The following is a 24881-nucleotide window of genomic DNA, read 5'->3' on the forward strand; positions in this document are numbered from 1 at the left end:
CCATTGGGTACCTAATCTGTTATCTATAGTTGCTGAACGTCTCTTTAAAAAATCTCGACTACGAATGTCACTACAGAAACCGCGCGTCAACAAAAATAAATGATTTGTTTAGCACGTAGAAATTGTCCAAAGACGATTTCTAATATCATGTTTTCCGTATAGTATCGGAGCGAGTGTTAGAAGAGGAGGAGCGACCATGGCGCATCGTGGTCCGGCTGGCTCGGGAGTCCGTACGGCGGATGGAGCTAGCCCGCTTCTACCTGCAGCCGCGGCGCGACCCGCACGGGCCCACGCTCGCGCTGTTCGTCGCGTCGCTGCCGCCGGGCCTGTCGGAGAGGAACTACGAGAACATCCTCGTGGAGATCCTTGGAGCCGGTGAGTTCAACCCTAATTGTAACACATTAAATTACCTGTACATGTTGTCAGACATCGTAAAGAAGGCCTGCCAAGGATCTACACAGGCGCCTATTGTTACGACGGCGATAGTGCAGAATGAAGAAATTTGGTGCACAAAACAATGACGTCATGTGGTTGCGACCCTCAGTCAAGAGGAAACGAGGAAGAAGAAGTTACATACATATCAACCATAATTAAGTAATATGCTCGATCGAGTAATTGCTGAATTGACAACAATTTACTGAAGACATCCTTAGTTTATAAAATCCTGGTGTTTTGGCTTTACTGGTTGTATATTTGCAGACAACAAGTTTACCGCGATCGGTCCCATCTACTACGAATACGGGTCGATGGTGATCACTTACGAGGACGCAAGCAAAGCGGTGCGCGCGCTCTACGCTCTCAGAGAGGCCAAATATGAAGATAAGCATTTATTAGGTAAGTCTCAACTTGGGTCTGTTTAATAACAGCAAAAAGATCTTTTCCTGAAGATCTGGAAAAAATCTTATTTTAAACTTAAAAGATGAACTCAATCTTAATCTCTTGCTCTAAACTAAAATTTTAAAATTATCAAACAAAAATTGTCGGTTAATTTAATTTGATGTTGGGCATTTTTCCTAACACATCGTAATAATTCGTTCATTCAATACATAGTTCAATTGTAGGATTTTAATAGTCGCTTTGACCAACTTATGACATTTTGGCTACAGTTAACTATAGTTAACTAACTAACTATTAAAATAAGGGAACTATAGTTCGCTTCAGAATTTGTTTACACCAAATCCCAAATGCTCTATACTTCCTCTAGCTTGATGTAAATACTATTTTTCTTAATCTTCCTTTATAACCAAAACACGTGGGACTCGTGGGAGCCTAATGATAGGTGAAACTAGCAAAAATATCATCAACCTGTCGTTTCCCAGTGATGCTGCTACCCAGCATCGAGCCGGCCCAGGTGCCGGCGGGGGTGAAGCCGCTGCTGGTGTTCGTGAACGTCAAGTCCGGCGGCTGTCAGGGGCTGGAGCTCATCAACTCCTTCCGCAAGCTCCTCAACCCCTATCAAGTCTTCGATTTAGAGAACGGCGGCCCGCTTCCTGGGTGAGTTATAATGTAATAAATGGTCGACATGTTTCAATTATCTTTTTTTTTTTTGTTTCGATCCATTTTTGAAGATCTTCGACTAGAAGCACTGACTGCACCGCCTCTAGCGCTTCGAGACAGCGCTAATCTTCCTTTGCCATGGCTCGATTTCATGCTCCCTTGTCCCGAATGTTCTCCATAGCTCGCAGAGGGAGACCACTCGGAAACCTAATCAAGATTTTGCACAGACTAAAATGCGGGCTCAGTGACCCAAAAAGTATATCGGCCTCTGACACTATAAGTAAATCACCAGTCTTCTCTTTTTGCACCACTTCGTGCCTGTTGGACATCCCAAGGACTGCCAGATCTTTGAGGGATTCGTCTTTGCAGCAGTCTCTAGGTGATCAACTGGTTCACCAGAATTGGACACTTTTTTTTTGCGAATAGTCAGGATTATTCCTTCCGTTAGGCAACGGCACTTCTTACAGCTAGATCACCAGCGTTCATACCCATGGTTCAATACCCATATGTATTTTTTTTATAGCCTTGTATCAGAATATGTGGTATCGTTTGTTTAATTATTTTCCATTGCTAATTCTGTGTGCCCTTTGGCAAAGGCCTCCCCAACACTTTCCAATCTTCTCTCTTCTGTGCCAGTCTAGTCCAGGTTTTGCCAGCTGTCTTTACCAGATCATCCTCACCTCCCATCTTCTGAAAGGTTTTCCTCTCTTTCTATTGCCCTCTCTTGGTGTGTGCGTTGGTGTTTAAATCGACACGAGTTGCGAATTACCTATTCGCACGTGCATCGTACAACGTTTTACAGTACATATGACCCTTTAAACTTTTGACATACGCACGAAAAGTGCTATTTTACGCACTAGTGCAGGAAAATAGGACCATATATACTGTAAAGTATATGTATACCTACCTGTATCAGGAGAACCCGCTCTTTACATCATCACACCGTTTGCACCATAGTGTTGCTGATTTATTCCATTTGTCTTCTCCTCCCATATGTATAAATCCATAATAATATTGAGTATTAATTCTTGACAGGCTGTACGTGTTTCGTCACATTCCCAACTACAAGATCCTGGTGTGCGGTGGCGACGGCACCATCGGCTGGGTGCTGCAGTGCCTCGACAACGTCGGCCAGGACTCGCAGTGTTCCAATCCTCCTTGCGCCATCGTACCCCTGGGCACAGGTGAGTTCTTTTCATAAGTCAACTACGCCACTTGCCTACTACTAAGATAAGCCCACCGATATCAAAAGAGGAAAAGAAAATTTGCCCATGGTGCCCAATGAAGACATAATTCTGTACCTTACATCCACTTACAACCCCTCTGGTTGGCCGCTCCGATATATCTGATGGCGACTGTATATATGTACATATGTATATATATATATATATTAATAATAAATAAATGTCTTCTACAAAACCGCCCATGAGTGTCCCAGTAATCGCCGGTTCCTAAACTATCTCCGTTATAGTTTTTACAACGTCGTTGGCAAACAGGCATACAGTTCGTCTAATAGTGAGGGTTGCAGTAGCAAAAAAAGTTGCTGACCCTTTAAAAAATCTTTAAGAAAATCTCAGCAGGCCGAACATTCCACTTTGTTAAAGTGATCATATTGCATATTACCTAATCTCCAGGTAACGACCTAGCGCGCGTTCTGCGCTGGGGCTCGGGCTACACGGGCTGCGAGGACCCGCTGTCCCTCCTCCGGGACGTCATCGACGCGGAGGAGATCCGCCTCGACCGCTGGACCGTGGTGTTCCACCCCGAGGACAAACAGGACGAGCCGAAGGAGCTCTCCAAACAGTTGCCTGGTAAGTATCTCCGCTATTATTATACTTAGCGCCACTTGCAGCATCCCACTAACCCGGGGTTAACCGGTTAATCCGTTTACCCAGTGTGAAATTGTACTGGTAACCATGGTAACTCCAGGTTAACCGGTTAACCATGGGTTAGTGGATCTTAGTGTTCTTCATAAGATTCAAGGATTCCTTTTATAAGCTTTCGTGGCCGTAGAGTTTAGAAGTACAATACGTGTTGACAGTTGAAAAGGAAAATGAAAAAATGAAAAATGAAAAAAAAATTATTGTGTTAAACAGTACAATTTGAATACAATTAGACTTGAGTCCTCCTTGTATAGTTATTTACGATACAAGTGCGGAAAAGAGGAACTTCGAAACGAGTGGCTATAAATTAAAACACGACCGAAGGGAGTGTTTTAAATCGACACGAGTTGCGAATTACCTATTCGCACGTGCATCGTACAACGTTTTACAGTACATATGGCCCTTTAAACTTTTGACATACGCACGAAAAGTGCTATTTTACGCACTAGTGCAGGAAAATAGGACCATATGTACTGTAAAGTATATGTATACCTGTATCAGGAGAACCCGCTCTTTACATCATCACACCGTTTGCCTTCTTAGACAGCTTTATAGCTTTGTTCCATTGACTTGTTCCAAATGTTAGTTGACCTCTCCTCTTCGTACCATCGATCGCCTACACTGTTAACTGACAGTTCGTAAACCTTATTCCAAAAGGCATAAGGTTCACAGATGGACAGTTAAGAGTGTAGCTGTTTGTATCAGAGGTTTATACTAATGATAACATTTACGTTTGACAGGGTCGCAGAGCGAAGACAACTCACAGATCCTAGTGATGAACAACTACTTCGGGATCGGAATCGATGCGGACCTCTGCCTCGACTTCCATAACGCTCGGGAGGAGAATCCTAACAAATTCAATAGCAGGTAAATAATACACTCACCATTTTAACACGACGAATAGTCAATCAGGTTTTTTCTATTGCCAAACCTGCTCCATAAACCCATGAGACGACGTTTACAGATATATTTTCTAAAGGATTGCATCTTTATCAGATCAAATCATACTTTTCAAGAATTCCATATGACTTCTGAAATTTTCTAGATTCAACGGGCATTAGTAATGATGTAATGAACTTTAAAGGGCCGTCACAATAGATCACTGCTTGGTCGACGTCGCACTCAAAGGCCCATAACACCCCAATAATAATAATAAATAATGAGACATGATCTTGATACCCTTTTACTAACTTGCACACTTCTAGAACTTGACTTAGACATGATAGTGAATAGTTTAAATCACAATTTCCGCCATCTTTACTTTAATTCCGCTGTAGATGCCTAAACTCTACGATGCCTATGAATTACAGGCTCCGCAACAAGGGTGTGTACGTGAAGATGGGTCTGCGCAAGATGGTGGGTCGCAAGATGTGCAAGGACCTGCACAAGGCGGTGCGACTGGAGGTGGACGGCAAGCAGGTGGAGTTGCCTGCCGTCGAGGGCATCATCATTCTCAATATACTCAGGTACTCCATCAGGTCTACTAAGACTTGTGGTGGGTGGCTAGCTATCTACTGTCACTAAAAGCAAGTAACTGGCTCAGAAACAGCTCAATTAATATGCTAAAATCTGGACACACGGGCGAGTCTCGACGATCTGACGCAGCGGGAATGGAATTTTTAGTGTGTCATCACAAATGTCACTTAGGTGCGGAACTTTGCTTTACATTATTATCACTTTTGTGGGTTAATGTTCCGAGACATAAATAATTTCATAATATCCAATACAAAATGGATACCAATCCAGGATATGAAACCACTCCCAATAACTCCAACAAGTAATCACTCCGCCATTTAGGTCGAGATAATCAAAGGACGATCTGGATCCAAGACCTCACTTCTGATTAGGATGCCTATTCTATTACAATTCGTTTTTCCAATGATAAACTTTTGTGAAAAATTTGTTCAGTTAGGACTTTAGGACGTGTCATGTAAAAAAAAAATCCTGCTGGTAGCAACATTTTTTAAAAGAACAGCTTTTGATAAACAGAAGCTCTTTAAAATAGAATCTTTTACATAGATCTTGTACACGCTTAATAAGTTATACTTAAGATGGATGGATTTCCGACGATCTGCAAGCAACGCAGTCCAATTCCGCTGTTTGAACTTTGAGGCAACGGTTCAATAATAACCCTCTCTTGCTCAGCTGGGGCTCGGGCGCCAACCCATGGGGCCCGGAGAAGGACGACCAGTTCAGCAAGCCCAACCACTGGGACGGCATGCTGGAGGTGGTGGGCGTCACCGGGGTGGTGCACCTCGGGCAAATCCAGTCGGGGATGCGCGGCGCCATGCGGATAGCGCAGGTAACTCTTCTTCAACCTAGCGTTTTCCCGGCCTAGCGCCAGGGTCCGCTTTCCTGCTCAGTCTTCTCCACTTTGCCCGGTCTTCGGCATCCTCAGGTGTGAGATTGTTCTCTTCCATGTCCGCAGGTTAATATACACACAGACAAATGTCTAACATACAAGCACAGATGACGCTCATCAACTCATGTGGGCAGACGACCAGTTCAGCAAGCCCTACCAACTTTAACGGTGACAAATGTCAACCATTTAGGCACGTAAACATAATGTGTCTTGAACCAAAGTGGTGGTAGAGTAAGATACTTTGTAACCGAACCCTGTATCAGAGTTAAGAATACTAATACTATACGTTTTTAATGTTCTTTCGAAACTAAGAATCTAAAATTCACAACTGCGGGCTCAGCACGGTTCCATTTTTATCGACTATCACTATGCGCGTCCCTTTCGCACTTACATACTTGTTAGAACGTGACAGGCATGGTGACAAGGGATAAAAACGCGACCGTGCTAAGCCGCCTGGTCTCTATAGACATACGCTTTAACACTAGTCTAAGAGCCACCCCAGTCAGACACATATAATTTCAGAGCGGGATTAGACACTGGATGTAAAAAATTCAAATTCTAAATAACATCTGAATTTATCAGCGTCTGGTCTTGGGTTGTTTGGTGGCCAGGTGCCAGAGGAAAGGGCGTTTTAATTAAACGATATAGCGATAAAGGTTAATTTAGGGTGCAGGGCCACTAATAAGCGTGTCGTTCCAGGGTGGCCACATAAAGATCAACCTGAAGAGCGACATCCCCGTGCAAGTCGACGGGGAACCATGGGTGGCAGCGCCAAGCGAGGTCGTGGTCCTTAAGTCGGCGCTCAAGGTACGTAGGAGCATCACATGACGTTGTCTACCGTTGTTCCGTACAAACCCGAATTTACTAAAAAAAATTCTGTCAAAAAATTTACCCAGAAAAAAATATCATCGTCATTAAACGCCGAAAAGTTCTAATACCTACACGAAATAAAATGCGTTTGTACGGAAGAGCCCGTGGAATACTTCATAAATGTGTTTGGTGCTCACGGCGCTCATGGCATTGGGTTACTTGTAAAAATCAGCATTGATTCGTTAAAGTATCTCTGTCTCTCTCTTTTTAGTCTTAAATTCTTAAACCCACCTGGGGTCGGTTATTCCAGCGACTTTTCGCTGGGACTGTCTGCTCTAGCAAACAGTTCGCACATAAGTAGGTACAGTCGACGTCAAAGATATGTTTACATTTTTCGCCTTATTATAAGGGAGTAAGGTGCCCACTCTGGAGGAGAGAAGCAGGAAATCGGGCTGCTTGGAGGAGTTTTGGAGAGGCCCAACAGTGGGCGCATACTCGCTGAGGAAGAAGAAGAAGGTGGAAAAGTGTAAACATAGTGTAATACTAACCTACTCAATCCAACAAAATGTAGTCCGAAACGTCAACTAAATAATATATAATGATTTCGAAACTCGCTGAATGTTAGGTATTAAAATTATGAATGCTTGATGGAAGCTTTGAGACTTTAGGATAAGAAAATGTATTCAGGTTTAGTATGCTTTAATATTTTACACAATTTTTAACAGTAACCAGATTAGATGACTGAAGTAACTCAATGGCTTTAAAAAAATCAATTTCTAAAACGATTGCAAATACCCAATGCCATTAACGCTGGTTTCTATAATTGATGGCATATTTTCGGCATTACACGATCAAAAGAATCAATACACACAAATATAGAATTCGGACCTTCCGTCTATTTAATAATTTCAAGTCGACGTGTAAGCCTATTTCTGTATTACGCTTCAAAATTTTATGTTTACTGCATTCTATTTCAAACGTTCTATTTTAAACGTAGCGTAGAATGCAGTAGGCATCTACGTTTGCATGTGCTCGTTCTTTGTGCCCTCGAGGTGGGATTTCATAGTATTTGAAAATAATGAAACACATGGCTTTGCTTACCTTTATTCGTAGGTACTTGGGTAAGGCTGGACAGTTGATTTTCTCATGTGCAGTATATCTCTTATTCATACAGTGTTTTCACATCTGGAAGCGATATAAAACGTTTTATTACACAAGTACGTAGGTACCCTCGGGAGACTTTTTAGCCGACTCTTTTAGTATTACCTTATCAATAACCTTACATAATACAATAAAATTAAAGATCTATAACAATAAATAGTATTAAATACCAGTTTTCAACAAGGACACAATGGAACGCTAGTTTCAACTAACGCATATTAATAAGGTGCATTCGGTTATAGATATTTGTCACTTTAAAAATTACCCCGCTTCCGAAACAACCGTAAAATTCAGGAAGCGTAGTGTAAAATTATATTGTTGTATCATATTTTATGTAGGGAATATGCCTCCAGAATATGTTATTTATAAGCAAGCACTTGTGTTTCATAATAATCATAATATATTGAAATATAACGACGTGAAATCCCATCTTAAATCCTACTTCCGTACCACAAAGTGAGTATGGAACGCCTTAATTGGAAATAAACTATGTGTTCAAAGGAAAATACTGACTAGATTATTGTACATCACATTACTAGAGAATGAGAGTATTGAGAGCTGGTAGGATATTAATTAGGTACAATTCCTACTATGCATCAGGTACTTGTCCGATGATGATAGCTCATTTACCTACTTAAAATTTTAAGGCTAGAAGGTGCGAGAACTCGCATGCGAGTTTAATTAGATCGCGGTATTTTTTCGGTCGGCTGAATTGGATGTAAACCTCGATAGTCCGCTATGTAACTAAACTAGCATGCGAGTCCGTGCATTGTCTAAATGAGCTCTTAAAGTCAAAGTTTGTCCTTAGCTTAACCTGTGCATTTAGCATACCTACTAAAAGGCATGCAGTAAAACTAAAAAAAAAAAAATCATTTAAAGTAACAAATCCTGTTCTCTCAAATTAAAAGGCTACCATTTACTACAATCAATCAGTTTCACCTATATAACCTAGTCAGTAATCTTTGAAGTTCAAAATTCCCGAGTCGAGTAACGCCCGAGCACAAACTCACGCAGCACAAACCTTTGCATGGCGCGTGCGGCCCAAGAACAATCTTCTTGGGTCGTGCAGCCTCTCCTAAGACCGCCCGTACCCACGTTACAAGCCGAGCCACCGAACATAGACAAGAGTAGGATGTTTTTAAAGGTTTTGAATCTATAGGTCAGTTGCATCAAACACATTGAGTGACTGATCAATGTCACAGAGCAGTGAACAATGAAACATTCCATACAAAAAATAGCCAACATTTTAACGGCGACAGACTGCTTGGTGCAACCAATCCTAAAGGAGACCTACCTACACTAGCGTCTCCCGAGCGTCGACGTCTAGTCAACTTTATGGCTGCTGCTCGACGCAACGTCGGCGCAACTGCGCAGCGACACTATTTTCCATAGCGCTGGCTAGATGGCGAGGCTTTAAAGGTCGAAAAAAGTAGTGTTCGGTGGGTCGGTGGGTCGGTGCGGGCGGAGCACTCGTAGGGCGCGAGAGGGCGGGCGTCACTCGGCACTCGGCTCTGGTGACGCTTGGTGTGTGCAGGCGACGATGCTGAAGAAAACCAAGCGCGGGGCCGGCGGGGCCGGCGCGGCGGCGGGCCCGTGACGCGCGCCCGCCCTCCTCACGCCGCCCCCGCCCCTCCCGCAGGCCTGCATGCTCAAGCAGCGCGGCAAGGTGCGCCGCCGCAACACCGAGCCGGCCATGCCGCCGCCGCCGCCGCAGCCTCCGCCGCCGCCGCCGCCGCCGGACACCTGAATCTGGCTCAGCGAGCGCCTCATCTGAGCGCCTGCGCCTGCCTCGGGCTCAAGGCAAGCGCGCGCGCCGGCGCTCGCTGCAGCACGCCACCGCCGCCGCCGCCCGCCGCCCGCCGCACGCACGGCGGGCCGCGCTCCACCGCGGTCGGCCCGGCCGATCAAACATTATTGTAAATAAATTATTAAAAACATATAAAAATATTAATTAAAAATTATATAATAATAATAAATTTATAATATAGTCTATAGTTTGTGTTTTATTTATTAGTCTTGTATTATTATTTGAAAATGTGTAAAATAAATATTAACTTATGTAAAATGTTTGTTTTATTTAACACCCCATAGTACTTAGAATGGAGGGCTTAAGAGCGTAAATTTACACATTCATAAAATGCGCTCTCCATCTGTGAAGTCAACAAAAAAGTTTAGTTACGGTATATATAAATAAATAAAATAAATATTATAGGACATTCTTACACAGATACTTAAATACATAGAAAAAAACGATGACTCAGGAACAAATATCTGTGTCAATACACAATACATGTTATTAGCCAACTGCCGAAGGAGAGTTATGTTGTTTATAATGCTCCTGGGCTCAGTGGAAAAAGCCCGACACGCATGAAAAGAATTTAAATATAATGGGGATATTGAAACAAGTTTAATTTTATGCAATAACAAATGGTCCAATGGATAGAAAATGTGCCTTCTATCGCTATTGAAATGATGAAATTAAATACAAGGCATGAACATGTTTAAATGTGTTTCCTTTTAGCTTTCAATATGAAATAGGTAAATGAGTACCATTCGATTACTTACATTTTATCGAATAATAAATAGTAGGTATAGCAACTGAAAACATAAAGGTAATACAATCAAAATAAAAATAATTGGCCAAACACGAAGTCAAGACTACGGTGTTGAGAGCACCGTTCCCTTTCTCTATACGCCTTACTAACTCTATGTGCTGTATTGTGAAAAAAAAAAACACAACGACAGTGAAGAACGGAATTCTTAATTTGTTTTTTTTTTCAGACATTGAGATAGTCAATTGGTTGGAAAGCCTGTTCGAAATTTAAACTTATTTGCAATATAATAAGGTTGTATTTTGTAGATCTCTCTCATACTTATAGTAGGCTATTCAGAAAAAAAAATATCCCACATAAATAAGCAAGCAGAATTAAACTTTGTATCAAAGACATAAGTCATAAATTTCAATGCCAAAGTTTTGACTAAGGATCTTTCTCGCTAAAACTACTTCCTAATATGAAATGACCAGTGTAAGCATCAGTTAGCTATTAGCCCTAAGCAACCAAAGATCAGGCTGCAGTTGAAAAACTAATAAAGATAAAGTTAAGCTGATAATTTTCCCGCCGTCTCCATGCTTCTTTAAGTTGGGTATTGACTGGTCAGCTGCCTGTTAGCTAGTTTTCGCGAAAATCGCCAGGACAGAGGTGAAAATTTTTGTATGAAAACTTGCAACTTTAAATGCATTTTTTATCGAAACTATTGCACTCTAAAATGAAGTCAAAATCAGTCCATCGACTCAATTTTTTGCAAGCTTTCTAATGGTACCCCACACGATTCTTACAAATAAAAAAAAATTCAAGCTACCCCTCTCATCCCCCTAAATTTCCCCCTAAAATCAGAAATAAGCAGTTTTGACTTATTCACAGTGTTAGTGATGGTACTTGCCATAACTATTCCAAATTTCAGGTACCTACATCAAACGGTCTTTGAGAAAAACGCATTTAACCGATTTGCAAGACCGAAGTGATCCCATAAGAGCACCGTGAACAAAGTTTTGTACGGTGCTCTAAAAATCCGTCATTTAAATCCACTTTTCTGAACTTGAAATCCTAAAAAGGGAATTTAGTACTTATATAAAATTTCTTCTTTGATATAATGATACGTAATAAACTACTTACAAAGCTCTACTCACCTTGGAATAAATTGCATGAGATTTTAGATACATTGCCGGCTAAGATCGCATGCGATTCGTTGTGAGGTCTGTAGAGGCCTTTAAATAGATACAAAATAAAAATGTTGCCAGCCATAAATTTCTAACAAACTGTGAACGCATAAGGGCTCCCCTCACCTAATGATTTTTGATATATTCCCGAATTTGATCGATTGATGGAATTTGAAGCACCTACTTACTAGTGGCTCTGTGAGCTGTAGACCTCGCGAGCATAGCTTATTGGGACCGTGCACGATGACAGCGCCACACAGCGGTTTGATCAATCAACAATACGAAATTTTTAATTTAATAAAAAAAAACGAAGTTTAAGTGAAAAAAAATACAAAAAGTTATGTCTTACTGGGGATCGAACCGAGACTTTCTGTGTGCAAACAAAATAAGCGAATGTTTGCAAAATGCGCCATGATATAGTTCTTAGCTAAGCTGACTAAATTCGGATACTCATTCTCGAGTAAAAACTAAATATCTAAATACCGTCTAAACCAGCAATAAAATTTTTCTGCATTTTTTGCCATTTACTATGTAAACATGTCTCAAAAAGAATACACTCTTATGATACCGATACGAATATTTGTATAATCGCGAGCTATCACAACTTTTCCATTTTGAAAAATTTTCAAAAACCGGCTCGACAATAAAATTTTATCGGTTCATAGAATTCGGTTACAAAATTTCACGAGAATCGGTTAAGAATTGCGACCTGTAGAGGAGAACATCTGGACATACAAAACTAAATATCTTAATACCTCCAAAACCAGCGAAATAAATTTTCTGAATTTTTTGACATTTAATCTGTAAACATGTGTCAAAAAGAATACACTCTTATGATACCGATACGACTATTTGTATAAGCGCGAGCTATCACAACTTTTCCATTTTGAAAAATATTCAAAAACCGGCTCGACAAAAAAAAATTATCGGTTCATAGAATTCGGTTCCAAAATTTCACGAAAATCGGTTCAGAATTGCGACCTGTAGAGGAGAACATCCGGACATACGAAAGCAAAACGCCCGAGTCAAAACGTAGACCTTCGCTTCGCTTCGGTCAATAACAATGTATCGAAATTTTTGAAGTGAAAACTTCTTTAGCGGCGCTGTGCACTTTTTGTGATGGGGAAAAAATGTTAAACTCGCGACAGGTCACGTGACCGTAAGATTCATAAGACGGACACGTGACCTGATCGAAAAACTGTTACAATGACAATGTCATTGAGTTTTCACTTCTGCCGGCACTCCCGGAGTGCAACCCGTTATTTTTTTTTATATAAATAATTAAAAGTATAAACGTTCAAAAATAGCACAGATTAGGATATTTTTTTCGCCAAATTTTGTTTGTCATCATTAAAAAAACAATTATTTTGTTATGAATTTTATTCAACATTCCCTTACACCTAAGATTTACAAGCAACAGCAGATTAATGCCTAGAAAAATCTTAACATTAAAAAAAATAAGTGTTTGACACTTTGAATATAAACCTAGTACTTATTATGCTAGAAGTGACAAGTAAAAAATGTCTAAGTAAAATAGCAACAGACTAGCTACGGTGATTGCTTTTATGTTTAACATAAAACATTTTGTCCCTTACTTGCACGTATTGTATATGAGAGAGGAACAAATGTTTTGTGTTGAACATTAAATACAATCATGCTACAAAGCAAGACCATTCGCACGAGAGCTTTTTCAACGCGCGTTAAAAAAGCGCTTGAATCCGTCCACACGCTAAACTCGGTTTAACGACCAACGCTTAAAGTCGAAAATCCAACAACGGTTGATAAAAAGCGCCACCGCCATCGTGTGAACAAATACACATGTTTCCATTTGTGTCATTCAAACGCTTTTTTAACGCGCGTTGAAAAAGCGCTCGTGCGAATGAGGGCTTAATCACAATACGTACTGTCTAGGAGTTTGATTTTCGTGTCTTCGTACCTTGTGACAGTGCCATTCATATAAGATCACATTGATTGTCACTGTGGCCTGAGGGCCTACCGCGAACCACGTACGACGTGTTGCCTCTCTGTCGCACTTGTAAATTCGTTCGTAAGTGTGACAGGGAGGCAATCTTTGATAGAAAACAGCAATCGAAAGTTAAATAATGTATGGAAATAGTTACGTGACATTTTGTAGCATCTGGCAACTTGATACATTTTTTTCCTTTCGTTTGATGTTTGTCATATTGACTAGGCCCCCAGATATGAAGTGGCAAAGAAATCAAATTCCTTGATTGTACCAAGCGGGTCGCCTTTGGCGAACTAGATTAGCTATTGAGGACCACCCCACACTAGCGTCTTTGAGCGTCGGGCCCTAACCAGCGCTATGGAAAATGGCGTCGCTGCGCAGTAGCGCCAACGTTGCGTCGAGCAGCAGCCATAGAGTTGACGCCGACGCTTGGGAAACGCTAGTGTGTGGTGGCCCTAAATTTCCGACATAAGGCATTCGTCCCTTACTACCAAATATGTTAGTGCGAGCGATGACTGCTAGAATCGGTAGGACCGAAACTCACTTTGTAAGTTTGTATTTCCTCACAAACAACTTCAAAAACGAAGTTAGTAAACTTTTACATATTGATTTTCTGTATTTCATACTTCAAATTTCATCTGAAAGGCTATTAAACTTATTGTTAGTAAGCAACATGGTCAAAATAATGTGTATAGGTACAACCAATATGTTACATAGATTGATTGAATTCCCTGTCGTGACCGACATATTTCTTTACTTTACACGACACAAACTGACACAGAAATCAAATTCATTAACTGTACAGTCAGCACGAGAGAGATATACACAAGACTGGGTAGATTTAAAGCACATTGAAAAATATGGCCTGCCCTTAAGGCCGGGTTCCACCAGTGTGCGGCACAAGCGTATTCAGTTCAAAAATGAATCCCGCCTTAAAGCATAATATTCTTATTTATTTATTTGTACATTTTAATTTACCAGTTATAATTTTAATAACAAAACTTCCGTGAGACACAGAGATATTAAATATATTAAGATGGCATTTCTATTTAAAGTTGTACCCCCCCCCCCCCCCCCCCCAACTTGCATTCTAGATTTTGGAATTTTTACTTTTTCCACTCAGAATCACGAGTTCTTTCGATCCTAATACGAGAAGTGTCCTCAAAATTTCATACAATCTTTTTTTGTCCGTTTTGTTGCGGTCATAGAAGGTTGTATTGAAAACCGTAACCAAACGGACCAAAAATTGTAGGGACACTTGTATCTCAGTAAAAATGGAAAAAGCTCGTGATTCTGAGTAGAAATAATATAAAAATTCCTAATTCTAACACAAAATTTTTTGCTACGACTTTAAATATAACACCCAAGAAAGGGCCACTCACGTATTCATCAGTCAGTCATTATTTCTCCCGAAAAATATATTATTACAATAATCTGACACAAATAATTATGTACTTATAAGTTATTTATTATATTTTTAGAAGTACGAATGGCACGATTGATGGTGCGTCGCGCACTAATTTGGTGAAATGCGGCAAATATCGATTAGAAACGTTGTAATTAAATTCATACATACAATAGACTAGGTTCGCATACCACAATCTTGATAGCAAAATCAATCTATAACACCTAAATGGGGTTGGCAACTGTCAAAGGTTTGCCTAGATGGCGCCATCATAGCTTGCCCCTTTTTCTATGAGATTTGGCTTAAAGAGCTGGCATCCAGGGTATTAAAAAAACAAAAATTTGACACAATTCTAGGGATTGACGGGGCAAGCTATTATGGCGCCATCTGCTAAAAACTTCCACCGGCCAACCCCATTGATTTAATCCAAAGGAACATTTAAAATCTAATTATTTTGCTAAAACTAAAATTACAAGACACGGAATTAAAATATTTTTCTCGAAACAATAGATGCCTATTCGTTTTATCTTATAGAAAAAGGCCTATAGGATTAGCCCTTTAATTAAAATTACATACAACTGATATGTAACTAAATAATAATGTACTTTATAAAAAATGTCTCAGTGGTTAGCGAGCCTACCTATTACCATGTGCTTAGGACGCCTTAGGAGGATCTACTGTAATTTGGAAATTATTAGCAGACCCAAGGAGAATTTGATATAGAGGCGGATTGTCAAAGTAATTTTTGTAGCCATAGTAAATTTACTGCCATCTTTCGACACATGGTTAAAACTTTTAGTACACCATTTGACTTTGTTCCTTGTTCTTTCACTATTAATATGTATTAAATTGCCATCATTTCGAGCGATGGCGCCATACCTTTGGCCTATGCTCGTGTAGATGGCGACACATTTTTAACATTTAACACATATCAGTGAAAGAACAAGGATCAAAGTCAAATGGCGTACTAAAAGTATTAATCGTGTTCCGAAAGATGGCAGTAAATTTACTGTGGCTACAAAAATTACTTTGACAATCCGCCTCTATATCAAATTCTCTTTGGTAGAACTTATGGGTAGGTGATGTTTACGAATGTTCATTTAGCTGTGTGGGCAGCAGTACATTATTTGTGTGTAATTGTCTCAGAATAAGTAAAAAAATGAGTACAAAATACTCTTGATATTAATAAAAGCCGGTTTGTAAATATCTACATAATGATCAAAACTAACCGCTCCGCGTGAAGACTGTTCTTATTCCAAACCACTGTTGAGTTGCTCCGGTTTGCGTGGCAGTTACCTATAAACAAAAGAATTACCTACATTAAACAAAGGTTTGCATAGATGGTGCCTCATAGCTTACCCCTTTTTCTATGAAATTTGGCTTATACATATTTGTATATAGTACTAGTGGTACATGTAGCCAGTGTACAATGACTCACAGCGGCGCACTCGTCTCGGCGGTGTAGGCGCGGACTCGACTGAACGCGAACGGCGGGAACTTGGCGGGCGACAGCTCGAACTGCGTCCACTGCTCCTCGCGGGTGGTACATGGAGCCTGTATATAGTACTAGTGGTACATGTAGCCAGTGTACAGTGACTCACAGCGGCGCACTCGTCTCGGCGGTGTAGGCGCGGACTCGGCTGAACGCGAACGGCGGGAACTTGGCGGGCGACAGCTCGAACTGCGTCCACTGCTCCTCGCGGGTGGTACATATAGCCTGTATATAGTACCAGTGGTACATACAGCCAGTGTACAGTGACTCACAGCGGCGCACTCGTCTCGGCGGTGTTGGCGCGGACTCGGCTGAACGCGAACGGCGGGAACTTGGCGGGCGACAGCTCGAACTGCGTCCACTGCTCCTCGCGGGTGGTACATATAGCCTGTATATAGTACCAGTGGTACATACAGCCAGTGTACAGTGACTCACAGCGGCGCACTCGTCTCGGCGGTGTAGGCGCGGACTCGGCTGAACGCGAACGGCGGGAACTTGGCGGGCGACAGCTCGAACTGCGTCCACTGCTCCTCGCGGGTGGTACATATAGCCTGTATATAGTACCAGTGGTACATACAGCCAGTGTACAGTGACTCACAGCGGCGCACTCGTCTCGGCGGTGTAGGCGCGGACTCGGCTGAACGCGAACGGCGGGAACTTGGCGGGCGACAGCTCGAACTGCGTCCACTGCTCCTTGCGGGTGGTACATGTAGCCTGTATATAGTACTAGTGGTACATGTAGCCAGTGTACAATGACTCACAGCGGCGCACTCGTCTCGGCGGTGTAGGCGCGGACTCGGCTGAACGCGAACGGCGGGAACTTGGCGGGCGACAGCTCGAACTGCGTCCACTGCTCCTTGCGGGTGGACACGCGGTAGCCGCGCCATTGCAGCTGCCAGTTGTTGCGGTTGCGGACTGAGCGCAGTTGGAGCTCCTGGAAAAACTACCGTTTTAAAAGGAAAAAAATCTTTTTTTATCAAAGTATTTATTTCGATAAGTTGCAGTCTATAGCAGAGCGTCTATAGAAGTCGACTATTCAACTAATCGATCAATCAATATATACTTATTTCAGACAAAATAGTGTTAGGTACAGTAAGACCTACTTATCTATGTTAGTTTATCATAATCCTTAGAACTTACTTATAACTTTAGTACTTCATTGGAGCAAATAGTAATAAAGAAAAATAATGAGCTTTGCAAATAGCTCTAGTCCATCAAGTATGTAAGTTTGAGGCTCTGCCGCTCATTACATTATGGTGGTAAGTTAGAAAATGTATAGGTTAGACTTTAATCTACAATTAGAAAAACTAACCCGACTATGATTTTCCCTGCAAATCCCCTGCGATCTTCGCTACAATATAAGATATACTCGTAATGCTACATAACATACCAGGTGATAGATGGTATCGTGATGTTCGTGGGTCTCCTTGCGTCGCGATCGGAAACGCGTGTTGGTGGTCTGTGCGGGCTTCTTGTCGTTGCTCTTCTTTACTACGATCACAACCTGAAGAAGAAATGCCAGATAATCTATGATATCAATTATCATACGCTTATGTTTTAAGTATTTTCAGAAAATTCAGTTGCAATCAAAAATCTGGAACCTAGACATTAGATTGACTACCTAAGTGATTTGTGTTGTGTTTCACCGGAATAAGTTTAAGTATAGTTGAGACACGCATGCCAATGGTTCTTTAGTCGTCTACATTAGGACCAGTTGTCTATAAGAACCTGACTCAAACGGTACCTTATTTCCAACAAGCCTATAGTGCGCCGGCAACGCGCCGGGCGCAAAGCGATGCTGGCACTTGAGTTGAGACACCCAGACCACTGGCTCTGTAGTCTTTCAAATTAGCACCAGTCAGTTGACTAAAATACCTTGTCTCCAACAAGTCTGTAGTGCCCCGGCAAAGCGCCGGGCGCCAGGCGATGCCGGTTCTTCAGATGAGACACGCAAGCCACCGGCTCGTCAGGGGTCGTCCACATTATAACCACGCCGTCCGCGAAGAACCTGAACCAACAAGAAGAGTTAAAGGAGTTTGAACCTTTTAAGCAGTAGTTAAGACTCCATATTTCAATGGCAGTGCCAATAGTCGCGCGGACTGAGCGGCTCTGTCAATTAAATATGGAACGTAACAACTGTGTAGAAGGTTCATATTCGTTTGGCTGTACTAAAGACAGTCTGATATTAAAAAATAAGAATGCAGATGTAGGGTTGTAGCGCGCACCTTCCGTCGGTCGGGCTACGTACAGTCACCTGCAATAATATGTTACTCTTTGAAGGCCGCAAAATATGTGACACGCTCTTATGGCTCTACAAATAAGATTGTGTCAGATATTTTTGGAGCCTTCGTTGTGTAACATATTATTGCAGGTAACTGTACGACTTTTAAAGCACGAGGGCATTGGACGGCATTGGAGCGCGCACTTTACATCGGGCTACGCCCAGATCTATTACCTTGAGGGCGCCGAAGGAGCCTTAGGCGCCCGGTATTAGAGCGCACGCAGCACAGCGCATTATATTAAAATTCGTCTGTTGTAACACCTGCGTACAATCTAATTCTAACCTGAGGTAGCGGTAGTAGTCGATGAGGTACCACGGGCGGTAGAACTGGTCCTGGAAGGAGTTCTCCCCGTGGCGCAGGTAGGTCGTCTTGCTGATGTAACAGCCGTGTAGTAAGATCCTGGGTCGTTGTATGTACATGTGTCGCCAGGAGGTGCAGCCGTGGGAGCGCGGCGCGCCACAGTCTATGCCCCAAGTTCTGCGGGGAAAAAATTACTAGAGAGATTAAGAACTCGAAGGTTATTAAGCAAGCACTAAGCAAACAATTGCTTCACTTTTGATTTTGAATTAACCTTGTGTAATAGCATATCGTGCGCCTGTGGCGCGCTTCACAATAATAAGGTCGGCCGAAGCCGCCTGCAGGACAAGGGTCCTGCATCAAGGGATGCTAAGGAATGTAGGTGAGGCGAATCGCCGATCTTATTACACGCGCAATTTTACATACACGGCACCTGCGGCACCCACTACAGAGGCGCGCGACGACGTTCAGAACGCCCTCCAGATGTCGCCGTCGCGGTTACTTCATAAGGCAACTATTACTCGCCTAACGCCCAATATCTCATGGCGACCCTGCCAATCTGGCCTTGAAGAATAACTTGAATAAAAACTTAAACAATAAATTTAATTTACATAGTTTCCGTCGTCGAAACTGTCGATATCACAGTCATCTTGTAAATTTATTACCAGACGGTTATTACCTATATTAATGAAGCCATCGGTACTATAATAAATCCAGATGTATAATACGACCGGTCTGGCCTAGTGGGTAGTGACCCTGCCTGTGAAGCCGATGGTCCTGGGTTCGAATCCCAGTAAGGGCATTTATTTGTGTGATGACACAGATATTTGTTCCTGAGTCATGGTTGTTTTCTATGTATTTAAGTATTTATATATTATATATATCGTTGTCTGAGTACCCACAACACAAGCCTTCTTGAGCTTACTGTGGGACTTAGTCAATCCGTGTAAGAATGTCCTATAAAAAAAAAATACTGTTTCATCGAGCAAGCGTAATTCATCGATAAGCAATATCGACTTTAGCCGCATCCTTGTTGACAGCTCGGTTTATTACCCTATCGGAACGATCGTTTGGCGTCTATTATAGATCAGTACCATCGTCCACCCTTTTAACTGTCCATCGGTGGACCTTACGCCTTTTGTAATAAGATCCACCGATGGACAGTTAATAGTGTTGCTGTTTGTACATTGCACTTACTTTACACACAATGCCCGCCAGAGGTCTGTGTCGCGGGCGGCGACGTAAAGGCCCCGACACGACGCCGCCAGTCGCTCCAAAGATGGTGCGTCCAGCTCTGAGCTGACAACCCATCGCATGATCAGGAGTATAACTTCATATGGTAGCCAGGATATATGTGTGCCCTGTGTAAAATCGATTCCACATTTAAATGTACGCTGCTATTGGGAGTATTCGGCATCATCTAATTGTCAAGCACTTAACATGCAACTAACTTCTAAAGCGAATATTTTTAAAGGATTTTGATAGTGATACTATTGTACTAATCGTAACAAATAAAATATGATCTTCAAACGTAACACAAATCTGAAGCGGCCCTGCTATTATCCCCTTCTGTTGATTATTCAAAATGGAAATTACAAAAGCATTTTTTTATGGTGCTGCATTTCTCAGGGTTTGTCTTCTTGGCCGGCATTATACAGTCAACAGCTGAAGTTTCTAAGCGGGCGAGGTGTTCAAAATTACATTGACGCGCTCTTATTCTCTTAACAATAAAGTCGCGTCAAGATCATTTCGAACACCTCGCCCGCTTAGCAACTATTGCTGCTGACTGTATGTTGTTAACATTCATAGCTCATGTAGGGGTGTAGCGCGCACCTTACGTCGGGCTACGCATGAGGACGCCCGGCACTGGAGCGCGCGCACCGCGCACTTTACATCGGGCTACGCCCAATAAATAGATATAATATACGTTGTTGAGTTACAGACATATAGATAGATAGATAGGTAAGCTGACCGGAAAACTAACCCTTATGGCAACTTCAGGTTCGCACAGTACGCCCTTTTTTCCTTGCAACCGTTGCAACCTTGTCAGCAGATCTTCGCCTTCTATGAAATCTTCATCATCATCAGCTCCCGTCTCCACGCGGACCACCTCCTCCGTTTCTGACACTTCTGACAAATTATGGTATGATTAGTTGCTGGAATTGGCAAGAGTGATTGTGCGGATTTGTGGCGCTTCTCTTTCCTATGGGCAGTCGCCAGCAGATATATCGGAGCGGTCAAGGCGCTCACAAATATCTGAACACGCCTCTATTGTCAAGGCGTTAGAGTGCATGTTCAGATATTGTGAACACCTTAGCCGCTCCGATATATCTGATGGCGACTGGACACAGTGTAAAAAGTAACAGTTAGATATTTGCGTAAATGCCGACACCGCACACGAACACAGTAGGGTTGTCACAGACTTCTACAAAACTGCCCAAGACTTACACGTGACTTACTATAAGACACGCTAGCCCTGTAAGTAGTACCGAGCTACTAACAATGGCGATGTATGCAGCTCGTGTGCGCGGGATTCATCATTATACCGCGTGTACGCGATGTACCTTCAGGCATGTCCCGCGGCTCGGCGCTCTCATACAAGCGCGTCTCCACGTCGGGCAGTATTTGCATGGCGCGTTTGTAGTGTTGTATGGCCTCATACAACTTTCCACGTCGCTCTAAGTCCACGCCTTCGCGAAACAGTTGTTTTGCCTGTGATGAAAACGCCTTTAAGTCTTAGAAGATATAATATGATTAAACTGTTTGGGGTTTGGGTCATCAAAGTTAGAGCCTATTTACCTAGCTTAGGTATATGATTTGATTAGATAAGGAGATCTCTCCCAACTTACACATCTGTAGGTCTCAATGATAGTCTTGCTTTACCAAAGAGAATAGAGTGTATAGAGAGTTACTGTCATGGTAATGGCGCCATCGCTCGAAAACATTGCACCATACGTTTGGCCCACTGTCGAGTACATGGCGTTAATTTCAATATTTAACTAATAGGGGATATTACTGCAAAGTTCTGCCGCCAGAGTGCAGCACTACCGACTCAGTAAATTCATAGACTAACTTATTCATACTGTGCCTTAAACTGTTTTTTGACAAGTTTTCACAGACAATAAATTATGACATTGATGCATCAAGGCGGTTTGTTAACAAGGGCCTACCGGTAAACGCGAAAATCGAAATTTAGTTATCTGCCTCTTTATCGCTCGAATATGCAAGAGTGATAGAGAGATTAGATAACGAAATTTCGATTTTCTTGTTTCGCGGTAGGCCATGTGATTGACATGACGTGTGATGTGTCAATGTGGTTTGTTTACTGAATGTGCCACAAAGGCACAGAATTAACACATATCAGTGAAAGAATAAGGATCAAAGTCAAATGGCGTTCTAACAGTTTTAATCTTCTGTCGAAAGATGGCAGTAAATTTACTGTTGCTAGGTTGCTACATAATTTACTTTGACAATCCACCTCTATTTCAAATTCTCTTTGCTGATACAGCCATGGAGAATTATTTCATGTTGTATATAGAAATGTGTGAGGACATACCGCAATGGTGAAATCTATTGCGGTTATCACACTGACGCGGATCTGCACATTAATGATATGTATGTATAAAGCAATGTTGCATGTGCACTTCTGCAAAATTTTCTAGCTAGTGTGATCAGCTTAGCTACCTTATCCTCCTCAGTCAAGGGTTCTGTGGGCTCCTGCTTAGCTAGCTCGCGCTGCGGCGACGGCGTAGCGTCCAGCTCCCGCTGCCACTGCTGGCGGAAAGCTGCCAACTCGTCCGCACCCTCCTTATTCTGAATTTAAATTTAAATAAATAATAAATATTATTGGACAATTTTACACAGATCGGCCAAGTCCCACAGTAAGCTCAATAAGGCTTGAGTTGTGGGTACTAGACGACGATACATATAATATACACATACATACAAATTCTTATACACCGTGTTTTTTTTGATTTCCGTTAATTTCAAGGGTACATTCCTGAGCTTAAATCAAGTAACTTTCTCAAAGACACCGGTATTCTAATTAACTCCATTTCGGAGATAATTAATAATTTATTTTTGTCCTATAAGGCCTCTACAAGCGTGGACACTTGCCTTAGGGCCGGTTTACATATTGATTAGTGTTTAGAATGAGTTCATAGATTTGCTATTAAACTTAAGTACAATCTCGGTCGATCGATGTTCGAAATGATATTGATATGTCACAGATTTCAATTGTTTGGTTGAGTTAAATGTAATGCCCGTGTTACAACAACGCTATATGCTACATTTAATTACTTTTTAAACTAATTTTTTTAATTAAAAAAAAGCAAAAAAAAACCATTTTTTTTTAAAGTTAACTATGCCATTTAGTTCTCTTAAACGTACTTAACCATACCCCGAAGTTAACGGAATTCAATAAAAACACGGTGTATACTTTCATAGAAAACATCCATAACTCAGGAACAAATATTTGTGATGAACACACAAATTAATGCCCTTACCAGGATTCGAACCTGGGACGTCCTGCTTCGTAGGCAGGGTCACTACCGACTAGGCTAGCCGTTAGATATCATGTTTCAATATACACAAGGAGCATCTTGTTTACAATTAAGAGACTATTATTAATCCAATCAGTAATCACTTTTACTTAAAAGTTTTATACTTAAAGGTTTAAATAAATAAATATTATAGGACATTTTTTTTATTAGACTATAACACCTGTTATAAGTTTTTTTCAATCCCTCGTGTTTTTACACCTAGCAATACAATGTCAAGTCAAAAAAGAGAATCAAGCTTCAATTCTCAGTCATTGTTTGGCTGACAATTTTAGACCCCAGAGAATTGGAGAGTTAACAATGTTTTTTTATAATTTAATAGGAATTAATAATGCATTTTATACTGAACCACTTTTGCAACAGTTTTTGTAGCAGCTTCTACAATTGCAACCATTCTATTTTGTACAAAAACGATTTACTCATAGAAAAGTAAAACAAACCGAAGAATCATCATCATCATTGTCCAAGCTCAAGTCATCAAGTGCCTCTGCAACCTCGAAGAGTGAAGAAGATGAGGGGTCCTCCTGCTCCCCACCATCAGAGTCGGTGCTGGTGCCTGCACCAGCGGCTGACGAGGATGCCTACAAACAAGATACCATCAAACCTAACGCTTTTTCTGAACTGTTCAAAAAATTAGCCAGTATTTATATGACACACAGACATGTGTTGTCCTAGTCAAGTTAACACAAACTTTCTGATTAAACAGATATGTCACTAATTATTAGTTTTTCATAAGATACAAAAACTTGTAACGGTAAACACGCAAAAACATAAGACTTGTGTATTGCAATTACAGCCATAGGACTCTACCAAAGTCAGTTATGATTTTGATAACATAACAACAGAGCAGATTACATTATGCGTAATAAACATACATAATAATACAGTAAGTATAACACCATAACAGAAGTAACGAGCCTCACCATGTCTCTTGTCGCTTCGAGAAGTGATAAAATAAATGTTAAGTGGTAGTATTTTAGCAGCTAGTGCCACGGGCATAAAAAGTAGAATTAAATTTTATTGTTATGATAGCAGTATAGCATGCAAAATTAACAAATAAAATTCGTAAATTCGGGATTATTTTCCTTCCGCTCATGTCATAAATGTCAAACATGAAAATAAATAGGTATGTCAACCAATGTCAACTGTCAAGCAAGGATGCGTTCAGATACTATCACACTTATGATAAATTGACGCTTTTTAGGGTTTTGTAGTCACCTAGGTATAGATGGTCAAGCAAATCTTGTCAGTTGAAAAAGGCGCGAAATTCAAATTTTCTATGAGACGATATCCCTTCGCGCCTACATTTTTCAAATTTGCCGCCTTTTTCTACTGACAAGATTTGCTTGACCATGTTATAGTTTCGCCATGTCTGTCTGTCTGTCTTTCTGTCCGAGGCTTTGCTCCGTGATCGTTAGTACTACAAAACTGCAATATGGGGTCATCCAT

At 41.4% G+C, this 24881-nt stretch overlaps 2 protein-coding genes and 1 long non-coding RNA gene across 7 annotated transcripts in view; 2 read left to right on the plus strand and 1 right to left on the minus strand.

Annotated features, from left to right (window-relative positions):
- LOC134806087 (diacylglycerol kinase theta) overlaps nucleotides 1-9705 on the plus strand; it is a 57057-nt gene extending 47352 nt beyond the window's left edge. For 4 of the 5 annotated variants that reach the window (XM_063779356.1, XM_063779352.1, XM_063779355.1 and 1 more), the window contains 10 exons: nucleotides 163-375; nucleotides 700-834; nucleotides 1320-1494; nucleotides 2533-2681; nucleotides 3132-3308; nucleotides 4121-4247; nucleotides 4691-4846; nucleotides 5526-5682; nucleotides 6442-6549; nucleotides 9353-9705. In XM_063779356.1, coding sequence (XP_063635426.1) covers nucleotides 163-375; nucleotides 700-834; nucleotides 1320-1494; nucleotides 2533-2681; nucleotides 3132-3308; nucleotides 4121-4247; nucleotides 4691-4846; nucleotides 5526-5682; nucleotides 6442-6549; nucleotides 9353-9460 — 1505 coding nt within the window. In that variant the 3' untranslated portion in view covers nucleotides 9461-9705. Of the gene's footprint in view, nucleotides 1-162; nucleotides 376-699; nucleotides 835-1319; nucleotides 1495-2532; nucleotides 2682-3131; nucleotides 3309-4120; nucleotides 4248-4690; nucleotides 4847-5525; nucleotides 5683-6441; nucleotides 6550-9247 lie in introns of all 5 variants that reach the window. The other variant, XM_063779353.1, reaches the window with a different exon arrangement.
- Nucleotides 9706-12799: 3094 nt separating this feature from the next.
- Nucleotides 12800-15863, plus strand: LOC134806112 (uncharacterized). Its single transcript, XR_010146464.1, has 2 exons — nucleotides 12800-15045; nucleotides 15235-15863. It is a non-coding gene; the product is annotated as an uncharacterized LOC134806112 (long non-coding RNA).
- Nucleotides 15864-16610: 747 nt separating this feature from the next.
- LOC134806102 (F-box only protein 9) lies at nucleotides 16611-24512 on the minus strand. The gene is made up of 10 exons (XM_063779378.1): nucleotides 24356-24512; nucleotides 23873-24013; nucleotides 22558-22686; nucleotides 21438-21585; nucleotides 20858-21003; nucleotides 20071-20234; nucleotides 18859-19053; nucleotides 18170-18302; nucleotides 17685-17798; nucleotides 16611-17228 (listed from the first exon to the last, which is right to left on the minus strand). Exons 1-10 carry the CDS (start codon nucleotides 24356-24358, stop codon nucleotides 17052-17054), a joined length of 1350 nt encoding a protein of 449 aa, XP_063635448.1. The 5' UTR covers nucleotides 24359-24512; the 3' UTR covers nucleotides 16611-17051.
- Nucleotides 24513-24881: the final 369 nt, after the last annotated feature.

The sequence above is a fragment of the Cydia splendana genome, chromosome 2 (genome assembly GCF_910591565.1).
Source record: "Cydia splendana chromosome 2, ilCydSple1.2, whole genome shotgun sequence".
Lineage (NCBI taxonomy): Eukaryota > Metazoa > Arthropoda > Insecta > Lepidoptera > Tortricidae > Cydia > Cydia splendana.

Bases quoted from the DNA above. Each gene is read 5' to 3' on its own strand.
- LOC134806102 (XM_063779378.1), bottom strand. The intron at 22,687-23,872 runs GTTTGTTTTACT...ATTTAAATTCAG, and splicing joins ATGATGATGATGATTCTTCG to AATAAGGAGGGTGCGGACGA. The intron at 20,235-20,857 runs GTTAGTTTTCCG...GATTTTACACAG, and splicing joins AACCTGAAGTTGCCATAAGG to GGCACACATATATCCTGGCT.